General features: G+C 44.2%; 1 protein-coding gene across 1 annotated transcript in view; it reads right to left on the bottom strand.

Annotated features, from left to right (window-relative positions):
* LOC126474155 (juvenile hormone esterase-like) overlaps positions 1-22,167 on the bottom strand; it is a 174,524-nt gene that overhangs the window by 65,327 nt on the left and 87,030 nt on the right. Inside the window, exons 5-7 of the mRNA XM_050101611.1 lie at positions 12,992-13,185; positions 10,658-10,814; positions 290-453 (exon numbers count right to left, since the gene is read on the bottom strand). Coding sequence (XP_049957568.1) covers positions 290-453; positions 10,658-10,814; positions 12,992-13,185 — 515 coding nt within the window. The remainder of the gene's footprint in view (positions 1-289; positions 454-10,657; positions 10,815-12,991; positions 13,186-22,167) is intronic.

Genomic DNA, 22,167 nt, shown 5'->3' with positions numbered 1-22,167 from the left:
GCAGACTGTAATATAAATGGCCAGTGTGTACATGTGCATCTGTAAGTTCATAGATTAAATTGCCAACTTTTTGGACAACTGCAGCGTATCTCGTGTTTTCAACGTTTAAAGTATACATACGTAATTCAGAAGGACTGAATTTTTGGGCAGTGAAAACATTAAGGAAAATTCTAAGCTCACAATTATGCCACGCGATAGACAACATGATGGAAAATGCCACTAAAATAGGAACAAGTACATGCAAATTATACTTAAAGATTAAGTTCTGCACACTGGATAGGATACATACTTCAGTGATTTTGTCGTTAGAAAATCCTCTGGAGAAATAAAAGTCGTGTATCTTCTCATTTATGAGGTCAGCTTGCGGCAACAGGTGGTATGGCACAGACTTTGGCAACAGCCTTTTGCTGTTCTCTTTCAATTCACTTAGCATCGTCTTGTTCACAATAATTGCTGCAAAGAGAAACATAGTGAGGCAATAATTAATTGTTTCGTAACAATTTAAAAATGCAGGGTGTTTCAAAAATGACCGGTATATTTGAAACGGCAATAAAAACTAAACGAGCAGCGATAGAAATACACCGTTTGTTGCAATATGCTTGGGACAACAGTACATTTTCAGGCGGACAAACTTTCGAAATTACAGTAGTTACAATTTTCACAACAGATGGCGCTGCAAGTGATGTGAAAGATATAGAAGACAATGCAGTCTGTGGGTGCGCCATTCTGCACGTCGTCTTTCTGCTGTAAGCGTGTGCTGTTCACAACGTGCAAGTGTGCTGTAGACAACATGGTTTATTCCTTAGAACAGAGGATTTTTCTGGTGTTGGAATTCCACCGCCTAGAACACAGTGTTGTTGCAACAAGACGAAGTTTTCAACGGAGGTTTAATGTAACCAAAGGACCGAAATGCGATACAATAAAGGATCTGTTTGAAAAATTTCAACGGGCTGGGAACGTGACGGATGAACGAGCTGGAAAGGTAGGGCGACCGCGTACGGCAACCACAGAGGGCAACGTGCAGCTAGTGCAGCAGGTGATCCAACAGCGGCCTCGGGTTTCCGTTCGCCGTGTTGCAGCTGCGGTCCAAATGACGCCGACGTCCACGTATCGTCTCATGCGCCAGAGTTTACACCTCCATCCATACAAAATTCAAACGCGGCAACCCCCCAGCGCCGCTACCATTGCTGCACGAGAGACATTCGCTAACGATATAGTGCACAGGATTGATGACGGCGATATGCATGTGGGCAGCATTTGGTTTACTGACGAAGCTTATTTTTACCTGGACGGCTTCGTCAATAAACAGAACTGGCGCATGTGGGGAACCGAAAAGCCCCATGTTGCAGTCCCATCGTCCCTGCATCCTCAAAAAGTACTGGTCTGGGCCGCCATTTCTTCCAAAGGAATCATTGGCCCATTTTTCAGATCCGAAACGATTACTGCATCACGCTATCTGGACATTCTTCGTGAATTTGTGGCGGTACAAACTGCTTTAGACGACACTGCGAACATCTCGTGGTTTATGCAAGATGGTGCCCGGCCACATCGCACGGCCGACGTCTTTAATTTCCTGAATGAATATTTCGATGATCGTGTGATTGCTTTGGGCTATCCGAAACATACAGGAGGCGGCGTGGATTGGCCTCCCTATTCGCCAGACATGAACCCCTGTGACTTCTTTCTGTGGGGACACTTGAAAGACCAGGCGTACCACCAGAATCCAGAAACAATTGAACAGCTGAAGCAGTACATCTCATCTGCATGTGAAGCCATTCCGCCAGACACGTAGTCAAAGGTTTCGGGTAATTTCATTCAGAGACTACGCCGTATTATTGCTACGCATGGTGGATATGTGGAAAATATCGTTCTATAGAGTTTCCCAGACCGCAGCGCCATCTGTTGTTGAAAATTGTAACTACTGTAATTTCGAAAGTTTGTCCGCCTGAAAATGTGCTGTTGTCCCAAGCATATTGCAACAAACGGTGTATTTCTATCGCTGCTCGTTTAGTTTTTATTGCCGTTTCAAATATACCGGTCATTTTTGAAACACCCTGTATATTTTGTTGATTTATGGCGTCATTTCTTCGTACAAAAATATATTGAAGGCTCCACAGCAAACAAATTGTGGTTTGTTCCACTAACATATTGACAAGCAAAAAAAAGGAAAAAAACAGCGATTTCCTCGTCGGTGTGACTTGTGTAATGCAGCTAAATGTAAGGTTGTTTGTACTGCGCCATGCGCGTTTCGCTCCGTTTTATTTGTGAAGAGTCTTCAGCGGCGTAGAGGACACCAGGATACGAAACTTCCCGGCGGATTGAAACTGTGTGCCGGACCGAGACTCGAACTCGGGACCTTTGCCTTCCGCGGGCAAGTGCTCTGGAAGGTAGGAGACGAGGTACTGGCAGAATTGAAGCTGTGGTGAAGGGACGCGAGTCGTGCTTGGATAGCTCAGCTGGTGGAGCACTTGCTCGTGAAAGGCAAATGTCCTGAGTACTCGAGTCTCGGTCCGGCACACAGTTTTAATCTGTCAGAAAGTTTTATATCAGCGCACACTCCGCTGCAGAGTGAAAATCTCATGCTGTACCAGGATAGTCGGCTGGCCATTATGTCTTCGTCGGTGCCTGCGTCGCCGGTAATGCGAGTGGCCTCTCCGCATAGTGTATGTGTTTTGTAGTTTCCTGTCTACCTAGTAATTAGGTGAGTACAATGACGAACTACAACAGCTAATTCTCCGTGCAGTGCGCATTCGATAGAATTTTCCGAACCCGCCGCTTACGAAATTCATGTAAGGATTCGAGATACTTAAAACTACCGCATGAGGATTTAGAAGGAATTGCGTTGGGCTTTCAGTTGTACTCGTGTTTTCTGAAATTTCGTACCAATGATGTTGCTGAACAATTGGTCACCTGTAACAACGGTGTCCGGAAATTTAAACATGTAGATGGTTCCAAAAAAAAATTGGTTCAAATGGCTCTGAGCACTATGGGACTTAACAGCTGTGGTCATCAGTCCCCTAGAACTTAGAACTACTTAAACCTAACTAACCTAAGGACATCACACACATCCATGCCCGAGGCAGGATTCGAACCTGCGACCGTAGTAGTCGCGCGGTTCCGGACTGAGCGCCTGAACCGCTAGACCACCGCGGCCGGCAGATGGTTCCATTAGTGATATTTCGGTGCAAGATGGGGGATTTGGCATACGGAATGTGACGGTCTTCAATGTAGTGTTTGATGTTCCAAACGAGGAATTCGCAAAAATTTCAAAAATTTATAGAAAAGGGAATTCTCGTCAGTGCATACGTGTACCAGGTGGACATCGGTGTTCGTTCAGTCAGAATAGAAATTCGGAAGCATGTTCCTTCTTACATTTACACTGAAGGCTACCGAGTTTTGCGTCCCACAGCGGACAGCCGCAAACAGGTGCAACACGTCGTTCCACAGACCACCTGCGACGAAATTGTCCTCGGAATTGTCCTCCTTGGTTCGCGACGCCGATAGGGAGACGCCGTTACCCAGTGAGATAGTGGCTGGTACTGTGTCTCAATCTCTAGGCAGACCAGAGACACATGTTGTAGAAGTCCCCGCCCCTGTGAAACAGCCGCAGGAGCAGCAACCGGCCCCGGCAACAGTAAGCAGTGTTGTTGACGCGGATGTTACCGGGCACACTCGCGATGCGAAGCATGCCTGAAGCACGCCTCTCTAGAACCACGCCCAGTGGCAACCGTTCGGCGCGAAAGCGAAAGCACGGTGCAACCAGAGATGGCAACGTCCGCTGATGAATTTTCCACCCAAAATAAACCACAGGAAGTAAGAACGACAGCGGGAGTTCTTGGGAAGTGCCAGTCAAATAACCGACGGCTGCAGTTATTCGTAATGACTCCGAAAGTGACCTGTTGCAAGAATCGCTTTCACAGCGTCCCGCATCAGACGGACGACGTGGAAAACGTGAAAAGAGAAACCGGTCGACTACAAAAGATCTGTCCCTCCTGCATCCACAGGTGTGTCACTTGGCAAGCGAACCAAAGACTGTCACAGTCTTTTGTTGCCAAAAGTAAATGCGCAGATGATAAACGTGCGGACGAGGAAATCACACCTGCACACAAATCTGCTAAGCGAACTACGGAGGAGCAGCGATCGCACTGTGTGTCGCCGCACACTGAGGTAGCCGTAGAAACACTACGCGCGAAGTGGGTGGACGGTGTAGAAGGGGACGAAGCCATGTTCTTTTAACGAACTATTGCGCCTGGCAACTGTTGTTTTAATATTTGTACTGCAAATGCTAATAAAATGCGAAGTGACTATAAGGCATTCGCACTGAATAACTTTTTAGTGTATCGTAAGTGTCGCATAGGATTCCTCACAGAAATGAAACGTTGGCCTTGATTTTGTCACCGATTTTATTATTATTGCAAATGTAGACCAAGGAACGGAGACAGGCACTGCTATTTTAATTATGCCAGGTATTGATGTCAAAGGTGTTGAACTCCAACCGAATGGTTACGCGATTGCTTGCACAATAAACCACATTATCTCTGTCAACGTCGACGCCCGTTCTAGCGATAGAGCGGTAAGAAGGCCCGTCATCTGAGATCATTGCAGTTACTTCTGCGAAATGACTTCCCCTCGTGAGCGATCCCCATGTCGCAAAAGCACCTGGAAGCTCAACGGTAGTCTTTTGGACGATGTCCTTTTCTTGCGGTAAAAATTACTCCAGGAGCGGCACACTACCAGGAGTTAACTTGAATGGTGGGTCACAACAGTCAAGCTGCCTTCCGCATGTTTCAGATCAACTACAGTCGTCAGAAAGCTCACTGGCGCAGGACAACGGCGCGGTTTTGTCGGAACTGTTTACAAGATCTAGCACAGCAGGTTACGGGACAACCGGATCTACTTCCGATCTTTAAGAGATTTAAAGCTCGACTTTTAAACGACATGAGCTCCCGCAGTGAGGGTACAGTCACAAGGAGCCAACCCGTCGGTGCTGTACGGAGGGAGTCGCTCTCCGTATATCATCTACAAAGGGCACGCAGGAGTCGTAAAAATTTATACGAGGATGGTTTGAAAAGTTCTAGGAATGGATTAGGAAAAAAGTATTTACATCACTGAAACTATTCTTATTTTTCAGTGTTGTCTCCTTGTATCTTAATACACTTCGTCCAAAGATGTTCCAGTGCCTTGATCCCATCTCGAAAATCAATTTCCTCTAGGCCTGCAAAGTAGTTGTCAACTCCGGTTATCAGTTCTCCGTTTGAAGAGAAACTTCATCCACCAACAAAAATGTTTAGTTTTGGGAAGAGATGGAAGTCCAACGGAGCTGTATGAGGTGAATAAGGAGGGTGTGACAATTCATACCTTAGTTCGTCTAATTTTGCCGCGGCGACGGCACATGTGTGCAGGCGTGCATTGTCTTGATGGAAGATGACTTTCTTCCTTGCTAAACCTGGCCTTTCTTCGCGTATCTTTTGTTGCAATTTGTCCAGGAGGTTGGCATAGTATTCTCCAGTGATTGTTTGCACAGTTGGGAGATAATCTATAAACAGAATCCCCCTTGTATCCCAGAATACTGATGCCACGACCTTTCCTGCCAAAGGAATTGTCTTTGCTTTCTTTGGATGCGGATCTCTGGGGTATAGTAGAGCACCCAAGTTTCATCTATGGTCACAAACTGGCCCTAAAAAAATCTTGTTCGTTTTTCCTAAAACGGGCCAAACATTGTTCCGATATGTCCATTCTCGTGCTTTTTAGATCCAGCGTCAAGACTCGTTGCATCTATGTTGCAGATAATTTTTTTTTTTTTTCATTTCTAATTCTTCAGTTGAAATGCGATATTCCCTTTAAGATGACATGTGGCAATCCTGAGCAATTTCACACATTTTCAATCGCCGATCCTCCATGACCATTTTGTGCACTTTTGCAATGATTTCTGGAGTAGTGACACATCTTGGCCGACCACTGCGCGGATCATCATCTAACCTCTCACGACCAAATTGAAATTCATTTGTCCACTTGGCAACAGTTGAATATGAAGCAGCAGAGACCCCCAGTGTATTCTGGAAATCGGCGTGAATGCCTGTTGCTTTCATACCTTTCTTTACAAAGTACTTACTGCTCGAATCTCGATTTTTTTTTCGCAAATCACTACGCGGGAACAACAACAGAACCACGTCACCGCCACAGCTCGATTCCAAGAGCACTGACGTGCCACGTGTTTACAGGCAACGGTCGAATAAATATCAAGTGAACAACTACTTACGTTAGCGCTGACCTCTCGTGGTGATTCCTAGAACTTTTCAAACCACCCTCGTACATAAAAGACTGGAGGAAGCAGGGCGATTGAAAACCCATCAAATGAAGAAGATAAGGAGAGAAATCTACTCGTATTTTTTCGCGACACCGACGTAGCTTCCGAAGCGTTGGCAAATGTTCCGTAAAACGAGGGCTGACCGTTTACAAATCAATGAGTTTTTACTCTCGACGATTTGAAGGATGCCATCAAAGGGAGTCCCAGGGGAAATCTCCAGGACTGATACTAAATATTTTAACAGCCTAAGTGACAAACTTATCAGTATTGCCAAATGAAATCCAGAACTGGATCGAAATACCACCAGCATTTGCGGAAGGCTGTATTAAGCTCATACCAAAGTCAAACGCGACAACTAACATCGAAGTCTACGACCAATCACTTTGCTCAACAGTGACTACAAAATAATGTGTAAGGTGTGTCGCCAGTAGAAAGAAGCAGGTAATGTCAAAGGTTGCCAGCCAACGCCAAAAACTTGCAGTAGAGAACAGAAATTTATTCGACGCTGCTGAGACTGTATCGCGTAAGTCAAAAGTGGAAGGATGAGACGCAGTCATTTTAGCTACAGACTTTCGAAATTCGTTTGACAGAATTAGTCACGCTTATATGAAGGAGGTAATACCCAGATCGGGATTTGGGACTACGTTTACGACTGTCATTCACAACATGCTTGGGAACGCCACTTCGAGGGTCATCATCAATGGCTGCCTGAGTAATCACTAGGTCAGTACGGCAGGAATGCCCACTGTCGATGACTTTGTACGCCATAGCATTAGATGCACACCTCCGACAAATATCCCACGAATGCCAAGGGATCACAATAGGCAAAGTCCAGCTGATATGCAGGGCTTATGCTGATGACCTATAAGCAGACGTGGACAGCCGATACACTGTACTCGCCAGTTTGAGGAGGCAACAGATGTGACTGTCAATCCTCCAAAGACAGTGTTAGCGTACTTCCCCTCACACGTCGCATGTCGAACTGGTTCTGTGTCCGGACACAGCAAAAAATCCTCGGAGTCGTCATGATGGATAACCTGGCAGAGAATGGAGGCGCTCAACTGGCACTCTGCATAAAATCACAGCATAAGCCAGAAGACATTCGGTCCGTTCCTTGGAACTTCACGAAAGGATGGAGATCGTTAACACCTGCATCCTAGGCCTGGTATCTGGCTCAAGTTCTGCCAAGGTCTCTATGCCAAACTGCACACTGAGTCTTGAAGGTGGTGGACTGGGGTTAATAGCCTTTCAAGCCAAATATGAGGCTCTTTTCATCAAATTCACCAAAGCCGTGATTGCACCATTATTTCATAAATTCAGGCCATATTCACTGGATGCCCCAGTCCAAATCACCGGCATCCCCTATGCGCCGAACTTCGTTCGTCGCTTTTACCTCGACACCAGCTACCTTCTACAAAGTGACCTGAGAGGCAACAAGAATTGGTGACATCGCCACAGCACTTCGTGGATTCCCATCCAGAATAAATGGGAGTTTGTCAGCCACAGCACAAGTGGAACAGTCCGCAGCTCGTGGTCGTGCGGTAGCGTTCTCGCTTCCCACGCCCGGGGTCCCGGGTTCGATTCCCGGCGGGGTCAGGGATTTTCTCTGCCTCGTGATGACTTGGTGTTGTGTGTTGTCCTTAGGTTAGTTAGGGTTAAGTAGTTCTAAGTTCTAGGGGACTGATGACCATAGATGTTAAGTCCCATAGTGCTCAGAGCCATTTGAACCATTTTTGAACAAGTGGAACACTGTGCGGCAAAACCTAGCCTCCAAGGTTTTGTCTGGGAGTGCCGGCGCAACGTGGTACAAGGTCGTCAATCGCACTATTCCAACAAACTCCAAACTCTAGTCAATTCACCTAATCCGATCAAGTGACTGCGACATGTGAGTGGAAGAGGACAAATCGAGAATCGCTTTGTGGCCGCAAATTTCGTATCATCTGAGACACTGCAAGAAACATGCTGCGATTGATAAACAGAGTCACTATGAATCACATCACGGTGTCAGACGACTTCATACCACAATGGAACCCCTATTCCAAAACAAAGAAAAATGTTACGACCTAGATTACTGGAAACACAATTCACGCAATATTCTCCCTGAAATTGTCTGATAAATTGGATTTCCTGGAGTATTTGTGTAATGAACAGCCGGCCGAAGTGGCCGTGCGGTTAAAGGCGCTGCAGTCTGGAACCGCAAGACCGCTACGGTCGCAGGTTCGAATCCTGCCTCGGGCATGGATGTTTGTGATGTCCTTAGGTTACTTAGGTTTAATTAGTTCTAAGTTCTAGGGGACTAATGACCTCAGAAGTTGAGTCCCATACTGCTCAGAGCCATTTTGTAATGAACACGGTGACGAACAAACACGGAATAAATAAAGCGACATCTTTGCGAATAACCTGAATATATAATTGGAAAAAAACGTGGTGATATGGAATTATAATTCATTCGTTCTACCTTTTCTTTTTTGTTGTCTTTTCTCTTCATTTAAAGTGATTTCTTGGTTTAATAGGCTGCCCGAAATCCTTATATACCTTCTAGGCTGCATATGGTGAGATTTTTTGGTTCTGTAACACTTTGTTAGAAGAGCACTAACAGAAAAACAGCCATAGGCAACCTTGTCTCAAGAGTGGTCTGGACTTGCTTGGTGTGGTGCACATTCCAATACCTGCCTCCTTGTGTACTGGGGATAGGCGGCTTGTCTACCGAATGACATTGCCTAAGACTGGACCTATAGAACAGCTGGAAGAAACTTGTATTCCCTTTATTTAAGGTGTATTGTATTTTAACACAGGATGTAACCTCTGGCGGCTAGTGTCAGCGAGGATGTCTGCTGCCAGGTTAAGCTAATTTGTTTTAAATATCTTCTTCAGGTGTTTTACATTTAGAAGCCGAATAATTGGTAAAAAAAAAAGGTTAGCGATGAAGTACTTCGAGAATGATTGTTAGTTTTATACAGTATCCAGTGAATATTTTATTTTGTTTCTGCCAACTAAGTAAGGCCGAAGGCTTTAAGTTCTTATGACGGACTGTCAATTCGTCCATCCTTTGCTAATTGTGTTTTTTCCTTCGTTCTTTATTTGGTTTTAAGAAGAACGGTACGTCAAAACATTCGTTTGTATTTATTTATGAGCCAAATTTTATACTTTCTGTTTTGCTATATATCACGAAGGCCCAATTCACCACAAGGAACCTTTTTCATTGCAGATGGACTCTGAGGAACATTTACAGATTCATTTCACGTCATTTATTTCTTGATTTCGTTTTTTATTGCTGTAAAGGGGAGAATATCATGTATCACCCTTCGTCGGTACATGACATTTAGTTTCAGCTTAACTAAAGCAGTGAAATTCGCCGATGAAGGCATCTTTGGAGGGCGCAAGGAAGAGCTGTGAGGGGAGAAGGGAGAGGAAGGTTCCTCGCCCCCTCCCCCCCCCCCCCAAAAAAAGTGATTTTATTAGTGCATATGTGCCGTCCTCAAGTTGCACTACGATAGTTGATCTGGTTAACTAGAGTGTCCGATTTCGACTTCACACCTCACATTCATCATTCACTCTTCACCGAAATACTGTTAACGGTGAAAGTAAGCTGTTGAAGCGAACTGTGCTCGAGAAACGTCTAAAATGGGACGTTCTGGTTACGCAGACTAACTAAGTACGTCTCCATCTTTGCATTAATAAGATCATAAATTTCCATTGTAGATGCTTCACAAATAACAAGAAGCGCTACGCGCATGGCACAATACAAGTAGCTTTCCATTTACTTGCAGTAGACGAATCACATCTTCAAGTATATAGAAACAACTGAGAAGGGCAGTAAAATGTGCTGTGAAGTAATGTGGAGTGGAATCCCTTTAAAATGTGACACAACACTGTAAACCCAAGCAAAAGCTATTTTTAATATTTATGTAAAAGCTAGATTTAAGTGACATACGGACGATGTAACACAATAATGAGTTTATTATCACAAAAACCGTTTAATAGCCAAGATTGTATAAAATATATTTTTTTATTGAAGACAACCGGTGTCAACAGACTATGCTGTCATCTTCAGGTTTTAAAATATTTTGTTTGTAAAACATGTTCATTTTAGGCTGACCTCACGCACAAGATGTCAAGCGGATAAAAATAGTACATTATAAAAGGTTTGTCATCGCTAAAATATTTAAAAACATAAAGCACCTTGTCCAACAGACTATGTCCATGTACATACTGCTCACAGTTGCTTGTTGCATCTTACAAGCATGATACACAATAGCACAACAGTTTACATATGCTGGACGTATTTCACCATTTTGCCGGTCATCGGACCCATTGCTACTATAATATGATATAGTAAAGAGGCCTTACGTCCTGAAATGAAGTACCCTTCGTCTATAGTGACTCCAGTTAGCCAGGGTACGTTTGTGTGAGGCTCCAGGTCTGCCGGATGTTTGGGCAAGAATGAATCTTCCCCCTCGCCTTCTATAACTGCTCGGAATGGTATTGGAGGGGTGATGAACCACTCCTGGAATTGAAATGGACCATAATCAGAACTTCAGCACAGCAACCGAGTACCCATGCCACGTGTTCTTTGGACTGTAAAAGTAAGTGGAATAATTAAATATTTGACTTCCTTTATTTTGTAATTGAAACACATGTTCAGTTTAATAAAAATTGTTACTGAACACGAGACCGTGTGATGGGTCTCAGTATTATATGAGATTCACTTCTGTTATCAATAAGTAAAATATATTTAAAGCACTACAATTAAACTTATCATAATGAGTAGCGTATGGTAGCTCTTGTATGAGTGAGATAAACGTACGATAGCAATAGAATGAATTCTTAATTCTGCTTGAAAAGCCACTGAAAGACATACATAGATGAAGTACGGCGCACACAATAACATTTCAATAATGTTTTCGGCAACTGATGATATACTAAAGAGATAAGCATGTTTCTATAAGGCGTACCATGAAGATCATATAAACTGTCAGGGTGACTGAGAAATCAGATGTATCAGTGTAACATAAGTATGGGGACGACTCAGTCTAGAGCAATAAATCAAAACGAGAAAATTTAATATTTACCCTTTATGTGCTGGCAATGACAAAATCTATTTCTGAAGTAGTTTTATTTGCCTGTACATATCACAACAATTTTTCTAAGTGACGTGCCTTATCATCCGTCAGGTATGACATCTGCCACTTTAGAACAACGCCAGGGAAAGCCAGACACATGTCAGTAGATCCCCTTCTCTCGACTAGTGTATTGTACACACGACTTTTCATACGGTCACACAAAAAGAAATTAGGTAGTGCAACACCGTTGTGTTACCCTGTTTTCTTTCACCGCTGAACAACTCTTGAAAACATGGTGGAGAAGGTATTTCCGAAATGGCTAAATTTGTAAATGGTTCATGTGGCGCCATGGCTTAAGTGTACCGTGCATGGCAGAATGGCGCTATCCAAAACCAACTGTGGTCCACCACGGTCCATGGACAACAGTGGTGAACGACAGCTGATGTGTAAGGGAGAACAGACTTGCAACGGTTGAGCAACTGACTGGCCACATGAACCATGAGGCTACGATCACTACCTGCTCAATGACAGTTCAGCGACCGTTGCTGCATGTGGACTTCGATAGGAGACGCCTGATGCATTCATCCATGGTGACTGCTATTCGCCCACGACAAAGGCTGGAATTTGCACGCCAGTACTGTAATTGGACATCCATTGAGTGGCAACAGGTGGCCTTTCTGATGAATCACGTTTTACGCTCCGTCGGACCGATGGACTTTGGCGTGAACGGCCCTGCAACATTGTTGGAAGGAAGTAGGCCGAAGACAGGGCCGTTACGGTGATCTCGTTATCCTGGAAGGCACAGTACAGCAACACCAGTATGTATCTATACTGGGGCCCATGTCCATCCCAACACGCAGCTTGTTTTTCGGCAGCATGATGGCACATTCCAGCAGAACAATGCAATGTGTCACACATCTCGCAGTGCACGTGCATGGCTCGAAGAGCACTAGGATCAGTTTACCCTACTCCCCTGGCCGCCAACCCCCCCCCCCTCCCGGGTTTAAACCCCATCAAGAATTTCTACGACCCCCTTGACCGGCTGTTCACGTCATGGATCCCCAACCTTGAAACAAAACGCAGGTGGCCACAGCAGCAGAATCGATATGGCTTCAGCTCTCTTCCTGCTCGTCCGCCAGTCAAAAGTGGTTATTCAGGCTTTTGATAGGCAGTCACATTGATGTGACTGGAATGTGTATTCAAAACACTTATTTACTCTTCAGTTTCTTATCGTTCCTGCGAAATAGTTATGTAACTGATCTTGTCTCTTGAAGAACGGTTATTCCGCTGCCAAAGTTTGTGTAATTACACATAGAAAAACTCTTAGTGTTGATGGTAAGATAGTTACAGAACATGTAAGTTATTATTTTACCGACCGCCTACGAGAAATTGTCAAATGGAAAACAAATTTTCGGTAGCGTATGGCAAGACACTTTAGGTGAAAATGTTGAGTGGGTCGCTCTTTCCATATTTGCAAGAAATAGGTCTAATGGCAATGTTTTATTGATCTACATTCGTCTGATCTGGTACGAAAAGAGCTGTTCCACTTTAAGTTGGAACAGAGTGAACAAAGACTTCTGCGCGACACCTTTGGAAGCAGAATAGCAACAGAGCTACTAACAAAGAAGCTCCACTCGGTGGCGATGAGCGTGTAGTCGTCGACGGTCCTGAGGCAGTCGATCAGCGCTGCATTCGGCTCCGCGGGACAGCCGACCAAGGCCGCCACCTTGCGCGCCTTCTCCAGCGCTCCAGGCTCCGGGGCCGCCCAGAGCGCTGTTGCCACGCCGCTCTGGGAAATGGCTCTGTGGAAGAGGCCTGCAAACGAGAGAAAAGAGTTTGCATCCGAAATGATGTCTGCACAAGACAGCGTGCACGCAAGGTTCTTCCACTCAATACATACGAACTTCAGTGAAAAATAAAATAGATTAAAAGACATTTCATAACCTATAATAGAAGAATTACTAGTAATTAATATCACGAATTGGAAAAGGTACCTATCATTATTAATTTATGTGCAGCTACTCATAGAGCTGCATTGTGGGCTGTAATTATCGCATGGAAGTGAAAATTGGTAGGTATTCTTATATGTTAATGCAGAACCAATTTACGCTGAAAAAATATCAGTTCCAATTTTGGCCATCAGGTGCGAACCTGATGCTGTGAATGCATGAAAGAGATAGAGAAATGTTTGCGAATGTAATAGATTAGGAATAGGGTGTGAGCAGAAAGTGTCAAACAAGTGAGAAAGACGTAATGTTGATTTTATTATTAATTGCCACTTTTTTTTATACGAGCAGTTTTTTTTATACGAGCACAGGAGGCGTCGTCGAGATGCTATACAGCGCCAGATTTGCACCTGGTGGCCAAAATTGGAACTATTTTTTTTAGCATAAACCGATTCCGCATTAATGCATACCACATCCGTCAAGTTTCGCAGCCATATGATAGCTGCAGCTCACTGCACCTCCGTGAGTAGCTCGACTAACTATAACCACCTAGTACCTTAGACACTGTAGTGGGTACAGAGCACATTTTTAGGAAAACTAAATGATCTAAAAATATGGCCTTTATAACATACGCACTAATATGAAGCACACACAATAATAATAATAATAATAATAATAATAATAACAAACTATAGAGATAATGTAGAGAATTGAATAACATAAATAATCTAGAGACATGACAAATGTAGAAAATGCTAAGTAGGCAGCGCTATTATTGAGAACAACAATCTAATTTTTTATCAAAACATGTTTTACCATTACAGCAATAGGAATCGTGCATGTGATAGTGTGCAGCATTGATGTCACATTTAATTCGGAAAGCATTCTTTATCATCGATTTTTTTTCGTCAGTCTTCTGATTAGTTTCCTCTCTTTTGCCAGCCTTTCCATGTCATAGTAGCACATGCACCCAACAACATCAATTATTTCTTCGTGATATTCTCATTTCTATCTTGCCCGACAGTTTTTACCCTCTACACTCCCACTAGCATGATGGAAATTATTGTCTGGTGTTTTAACACATTGTGTACCTCATCCTCTTCTCAATGTTTTCCACGTGTTAGCTCCTGGTCGCTTCTGCGGAGAACCTCTTCATTTCTTATCAGTCTACCTAATTTTTAATATTCTTCACTAGCACCACATCTCAAACGCTTCAATTCCAGCTTTCCGGCAGGTCGCGATTGACTTCCAATTTAGTGCTCCAGACGCACATTCTGAAAAATTTCTTCTTCAAATTAAGGTAAATATTTGATACTGAGTCGTGTTGTGGCTCGCATTAGTGTCATTGGTAGGTTGGCATTGCGTAATAGGGATAGTGGCATCTCGTTTCCTTCTTGTGTTTACTGGCACCACTACATTTGCTAGCATTCTCTGTCCGCAAGTGGCAGCAGCAGCGGTTATCGATACCTAGTACGGTGGTACTATCTTTGGAAGGATGTCAAGGTTTTCCAGGTCGGAGTGTATCAGGGAGTTCAGTTGGGACAGAGCAGCAGTGAGGTCCGGCAGCTCGAGGACATGCCGGGACCACTGGCGACACGCAGGCACTGCTGGATCGAGGGGCTGTAGTTGCGAGGGCCACAACCTCGTTGTCCACCGGACCCAGGACGTTTGAGTTGAGTGAATATTAACCTCCACTATTTCGATATCATGCCATTTGTTCACGCATTGCTGCTCACAGAGTCGCTGAGACAAAGAGCAACGAGTGGAGTGTTTGGAGTTGACGAAATTAATTAGCTGTCCTCCACTTCTTATTATTAATCATTGAATTCCTTGTGTTATTATTGGTGAAGTTCAACCAGCCTAGTGGCCGCTAGCGCCAAAGTTACCTGCCCTGGAGGTTAGCATATTTTCGCGGCAGTGTACCTTTCCTCGCCTTGCCGCTGCTATCCGGTAAGGCGTGTTAGTTCGACAGCCACCTTCACTGTGGTTCGGATATTTTTTTTCTTTTTGACTGCCTTGGTCATAGTGGTTCCTTCCGCTTCTGGATGTTCTAAACATCAGATTCTGAAGACGCAGTGCTGTCCGCCGGTTCCGCCTTGCCTGGGTTATTCCACCGTTGTATTGGTTATCAGACGTTAGGTAGATTTTGCAAGAGTGTTGGCCTGCGTTTAAACTGTCGCTAGTTTTGAGTTACCATCCGGTTAAGTGAATGCAACTCTTGGCTGCCTGTCTCATTGTTTACAAAGTAGAGCGACTTTCCCAGGTCGGTCCTTGGAGCACTGTCTGAGGCCACTTCTCTCTTGATTTGGTCAGATTTCGATGATCGTTTTCTTTTAAAAAGTATTTTAATTTTGAATTACTAATGTTTGGGCCTTCAGCAGACAAAGAGTTTGAATTTCTTGTTAATAAGGCCTTCAGCTGTCAGTGTAACTTGTCTTAAGAAATTTTAATTAGACAAAATATCTTAACACTGAAATGTTGATAATTGTTTTTTTGGATATATCTCGAAGAAGTTTAATTGCTTCTCAAAAATTTCCAATCCAGGCTTTAAGCCGTCAAATCGTTTTTTGAGTTATTACTATTGGGGCCTTCAGCCGACAAATAATTTGAATTTCTGTTCTATAAGGCCTCCAGCCGTGAGTGCAACTTGCTTAAGATTTTTTTTAATTAAACATTGTGTCTTAACAGTCAAATTGAATAATTGTTCCTTATTGGCAACTTTATTCGCAATTGTTTCCAAATAAAGTGTATGTGATTAAAAAAAAAAAACTGAGCAACCAATAGTAACTGAATACAGCCCCATTGGCACCAAATCCTGCCATTCCCTAAGTACTAGGTCTCAGATACTACTAGACATCTTTTGCTCAGGAATTCCCTTTTTGCCAGTACTAGTCTGCTTTTCATGTCCTCCTTGCATTGTCTGTCATCTGTTATTTTACTTCCAAATTAGCACGAGTTCTTCAGTCTGTCTACCCTGTGGTCCCCAGTTAAGCACTAATCTCTTTACTACTACTCATCTTTCCACTCTTACTGCTCCCTTTTGGTTCTTATATGTACTGTATATCACTCGCCTTCCCCTACAGCTCATATCTGTTTTTCCGAGAAATTCAAACATCTCGTTAGTAGTGGTACATGGGGTTCCTGGCGAACTTTTGACATCCAGGTGAAGTCAAATTAATTAATTGATCAATTAATTCCTCCTCCCTGACGATGTCGTGGGTTTTTCCCAGGCGGCACGTGTCCACTTCCGCCGCCACTGTTCTCGGAAATCCTGCCCAGCCCCTCTCCTCAACACTACATCGGGCACCCAGGAAAAAATTGGGGGGATTCAAATTTTGGGGGGGAAAATTCAAAATTTTGGTAGGAAAATAGGGCAATTGGACTACCTCCACCAAAATAGCCCCCCCCCATCCTTATCCCCCACTCCTAAGATGACACTCAGCCCCCAACACCACCCCCCTCTGGAAACGGCGGGAAACGATCAGTCTCCATCCAGCTGCAAGAGAGGAAGGTTAAGTTAGTGTATTTCATTTATTTTTGGTAGAAAACTTATGTAAATATCAGTCCTAATTACATAATTAATCATAAATATTGGTCCTAATTACATATCCATATGCAGAGTGCAATACAAGTGCCTCAAAATTGAAGACGTCACACACAGCTGGTGTTACCCTGCTGGAAAAAAATTCATAGTACCACTCCATACTAGTAGCAGACGAACTCTAAATAAATACTAATTCTACACAGAGCGCTTCCTTCAACTATGACTCTAAATAAATATGTATCTCTGTAACTCTAAGTAGGTCGCTCCCATTTTTAGAGTTTCAGCTGCTTGTCTGAAAGCCTGCCAGAGAGGAAAAATTTCAATGTCCTACAGCTACTGTGGTTTTCAACACATTTCTGAAACTCTCAATGGATTTAGTTTATATTTGCTGCTGGCGTCAGATATGTTAAGGCATTTACTTTTTATTTTCCTCATTTTTCAAAGCACGATTCTACAATGAGAAACCCACACTGGTGTCTAAGCACAGACGGGAAAATCAGAACAACTGCACATCTAAAAGTTCATGACTTTTTCGAAACCCACAACAGATCGTGAAACAAACACGGACACACAACAGATCGGATATCTAAAAGATTCTCCTAGAATTCGAATCACTGTCATATAGACGAGAAAAATAGTTGAAATTATCTGTGAATTTTCGATGTCCTACAGTTGCTGGTCTGGCAAGCTCTGAAGCTACAGTGGCAGATGGAGGACATCATCCCACTTGTCCGAATCAGAGGAAGCTGGAATGTCTGGACCTGTCTCTGAACACTCGAACATTGAAGACATCATGTGGCTCCCTGACATCTCGGCACAATCCATAGATACCTTGTTCTGCGCCTGTCTTGTTCGAATCACTCTGTAGAGGCTCCTACGCTCCCACAAAGGATGTCTGGTGACTCCTCTACGTCATGGAACTTCTTGCGAATGGAGCATTCTAATTGGTGCTTACTGAATTTACCCACCAAATTCCTGCTGCTGGTGTGAGAGCACCGTCCTCCACTTTCTACTGATGCACAAATTAGGAGAATTTCAACGGAAAACTCTTTCGTACAGCAGCGTTATTGCAAGCACAATTAAACCCTGTATCAGTGATCTACAGATCATGAAATACGGAAACTATCAACAAAGGCAGTTAATTACACCACTCTGCTACTGCCGAGGAAAGCTTGAATTTTCTGGCGTGAAACTGAGCTCCATCTGGACTATATCACCACAAAATATTGCACCACCATACCACACCGTTATAGTAACAACTCTTCCTATCCTTTACCAGACAAACCATCATTTCTGTATCTAGCGTATAGCTAACGACACCAGACTCGCATAGATACACATTTGTGACACTTTTATGCTGAAATCACCGAGTAGCCTTTGAAAATTTCCAGAATTTAATGTATTTCACGTGGTTTGCCAGAATACCATACCATTTACACGACTGTTCTCCATATCAACCACATAACAGTCTGTTAGGCTCATCGAGCTCGAGGCGCAGGCGTCGGCTCGTAGTGGCATTGGGGCAACTGTGGTGAGACCTATGCCTACTTCGGTGGCCTTGGAATCACATGGAACCCCTGATGTCGCTGCGTCTTCCGGCAGTGAGCATGTTACCGGTCAGCCATCACTCCAGGGTGGTTTGCCAGAATACCATACCATTTACACGACTGTTCTCCATATCAACCACATAACAGTCTGTTAGGCTCATCGAGCTCGAGGCGCAGGCGTCGGCTCGTAGTGGCGTTGGGGCAACTGTGGTGAGACCTATGCCTACTTCGGTGGCCTTGGAATCACATGGAACCCCTGATGTCGCTGCGTCTTCCGGCAGTGAGCATGTTACCGGTCAGCCATCACTCCAGGGTGAATGGCGGACAGTGGTGGGCTCGCGCGTGCCTGGCCGAAAGGCGAAGGTGGGATCTGGCCGCGTGGCAGCTGCCTTACCCCTTTCCAACAGGTACGGGGTGCTTCCTAGTGGTGATGACATCGTTTCCGAGCCACCACAGGGTGCCTCGCCTGTTGGGCCAGTGGCCGATTCTCCGGCAAGGTCCCGACAGTCACAGAGGGCGGGCCTATTAGTTATAGGGAGCTCCAACGTTAGGCGGGTTATGGAGCCCCTCAGGAAAATAGCGGGTAGGTCGGGGAAGAATGCCAGTGTGCACTCGGTGTGCTTGCCGGGGGGTCTCGTCCGTAATGTGGAGGAGGCCCTTCCGGCAGCTATTGAACGCACTGGGTGTGACCGGCTGCAGATAGTAGCACATGTCGGAACGAATGACGCCTGCCGCTTGGGTTCTGAGGCCATCCTTGGTTCCTTCCGGCGGCTGGCTGATTTGGTGAAGACAACCAGCATCGCACGCGGAGTGCAAGCTGAGCTTAATATCTGCAGCATAGTGCCCAGAGTCGATCGCGGTCCTCTGGTTTGGAGCCGTGTGGAGGGTCTAAACCAGAGGCTCAGACGACTCTGCGACTATAATGGTTGCAAATTCATCGACCTCCGTTATTGGGTGGAGAACTGTAGGGCCCCCCTAGACAGGTCAGGCGTGCACTACACACCGAAAGCAGCTACTAGGGTAGCAGAGTACGTGTGGCGTGCACACGGGGGTTTTTTAGGTTAGAGGGACCGCCCCTTGGGCGAAACGATAAAATACCTGACGGCTTACCAGAGAGGACATTATCATCGTTGATAAAGAATGTCCGTCCTCAGAGACCAAAAACAGGAAAAGTTAACGTAATATTGGTAAACTGCAGGAGTATCCAGGGCAAGGTTCCTGAATTAGTATCTCTTGTTGAAGGAAATAGTGCGCATATAGTATTAGGAACGGAAAGTTGGTTAAAACCGGAAGTGAACAGTAACGAAATCCTAGACAAAGAATGGAATATATACCGCAAGGATAGGATAAACGCCAATGGTGGAGGAGTATTTATAGCAGTAAAGAATTCAATAATATCCAGTGAAGTTATTAGCGAATGCGAATGTGAAATAATCTGGGTTAAGTTAAGTATCAAAGGTGGGTCAGATATGATAGTCGGATGCTTCTATAGACCACCTGCATCAGCAACCGTAGTAGTTGAGCGCCTCAGAGAGAACCTGCAGAACGTCGTGAAGAAGTTTCGTGATCATACTATTGTAATAGGGGGAGACTTCAATCTACCAGGTATAGAATGGGATAGTCACACAATCAGAACTGGAGCCAGGGACAGAGACTCTTGTGACATTATCCTGACTGCCTTGTCCGAGAATTACTTCGAGCAGATAGTTAGAGAACCAACTCGTGAAGCTAACGTTTTAGACCTCATAGCAACAAATAGACCGGAACTTTTCGACTCCCTGAATGTAGAAGAGGGTATCAGTGATCATAAGTCAGTGGTTGCATCAATGACTACAAGTGTAATAAGAAATGCCAAGAAAGGAAGGAAAATATATTTGCTTAACAAGAGTGATAGGGCACAAATCGCAGAATATCTGAGTGACCACCATCAAACGTTCATTTCTGAGGAAGAGGATGTGGAACAAAAATGGAAAAAATTCAGAAACATCGTCCAGTACGCCTTAGATAAGTTCGTACCGACTAAGGTCCAAAGCGAGGGGAAAGATCCACCGTGGTATAACAATCATGTACGAAAGGTACTACGGAAACAAAGAAAGCTTCATCATAGGTTTAAGAGTAGTCGAATCATAGCTGATAAGGAAAAGCTGAACGAAGCGAATAAGAGCGTAAAGAGAGCAATGAGAGAAGCATTCAACGAATTCGAACATAAAACATTGGCAAACAATCTAAACAAGAACCCTAAAAAGTTTTGGTCATATGTAAAATCGCTAAGCGGATCTAAATCCCCTATTCAGTCACTCGTTGACCACGATGGAACCGAAACAGAGGACGACCGAAGAAAGGCAGAAATACTGAATTCAGTGTTCCGAAACTGTTTCACTGCGGAAAATCGTAACACGGTCCCTGACTTCAGCCGTCGCACGGACGCCAAAATGGAAAATATTGAAATAAACGATATCGGAATTGAAAAACAACTGCTATCACTTAGTAGCGGAAAAGCATCCGGACCAGACGAGATACCCTTAAGATTCTACAGTGATTATGCTAAAGAACTTGCCCCCTTTCTATCAGCAATTTATCGTAGATCGCTGGAAGAACGTAAAGTACCTAGCGACTGGAAGAAAGCGCAGGTCGTTCCCATTTTCAAGAAGGGTCATAAATCAGATGCGAATAATTATAGGCCTATTTCGCTTACGTCAATCTGTTGTAGAATAATGGAACATGTTTTGTGTTCTCGTATTATGACGTTCTTAGATAATACAAATCTCCTTCATCATAACCAACATGGCTTCCGCAAACAGAGATCATGTGAAACTCAGCTCGCCCTATTTGCCCAAGAAATTCACAGTGCCGTAGACACTGGCGAGCAGATTGATGCCGTATGCCTTCAGGAAGGCATTTGATACGGTTCCGCACTTACGTTTAGTGAAAAAAATACGAGCTTACGGAATATCGGACCAGGTTTGTGATTGGATTCAGGATTTCCTAGAAGAAAGAACACAACATGTCATTCTTAACGGTTCAAAATCTGCAGATGTAGAGGTAATTTCGGGAGTACCGCAGGGAAGCGTGATAGGACCTTTATTGTTTACAATATACATAAATGACTTAGTTGACAACATCGGTAGCTCCGTGAGGCTATTTGCAGATGACACGGTTGTCTACAAGAAAGTAGCAACATCAGAAGACTCGTACGTACTCCAGGAGGACCTGCAGAGGATTAATGCATGGTGCGACAGCTGGCAGCTTTCCCTAAACGTAGATAAATGTAATATAATGCGCATACATAGGGGCAGAAATCCATTCCAGTACGATTATGCCATAGGTGGTAAATCATTGGAAGCGGTAACGACCGTAAAATACTTAGGAGTTACTATCCGGAGCGATCTGAAGTGGAATGATCACATAAAACAAATAGTGGGAAAAGCAGGCGCCAGGTTGAGATTCATAGGAAGAATTCTAAGAAAATGTGACTCATCGACGAAAGAAGTAGCTTACAAAACGCTTGTTCGTCCGATTCTTGAGTATTGCTCATCAGTATGGGACCCTTACCAGGTTGGATTAATAGAAGAGATAGACATGATCCAGCGAAAAGCAGCGCGATTCGTCATGGGGACATTTAGTCAGCGCGAGAGCGTTACGGAGATGCTGAACAAGCTCCAGTGGCGGACACTTCAAGAAAGGCGTTACGCAATACGGAGAGGTTTATTATCGAAATTACGAGAGAGTACATTCCGGGAAGAGATGGGCAACATATTAC

This window comes from Schistocerca serialis, chromosome 4 (assembly GCF_023864345.2).
Source record: "Schistocerca serialis cubense isolate TAMUIC-IGC-003099 chromosome 4, iqSchSeri2.2, whole genome shotgun sequence".
Classification (NCBI taxonomy): domain Eukaryota; kingdom Metazoa; phylum Arthropoda; class Insecta; order Orthoptera; family Acrididae; genus Schistocerca; species Schistocerca serialis.
The sequence above is the reverse complement of the archived record's forward strand: the minus strand, read 5'-3'. Positions and strand labels throughout refer to the sequence as shown.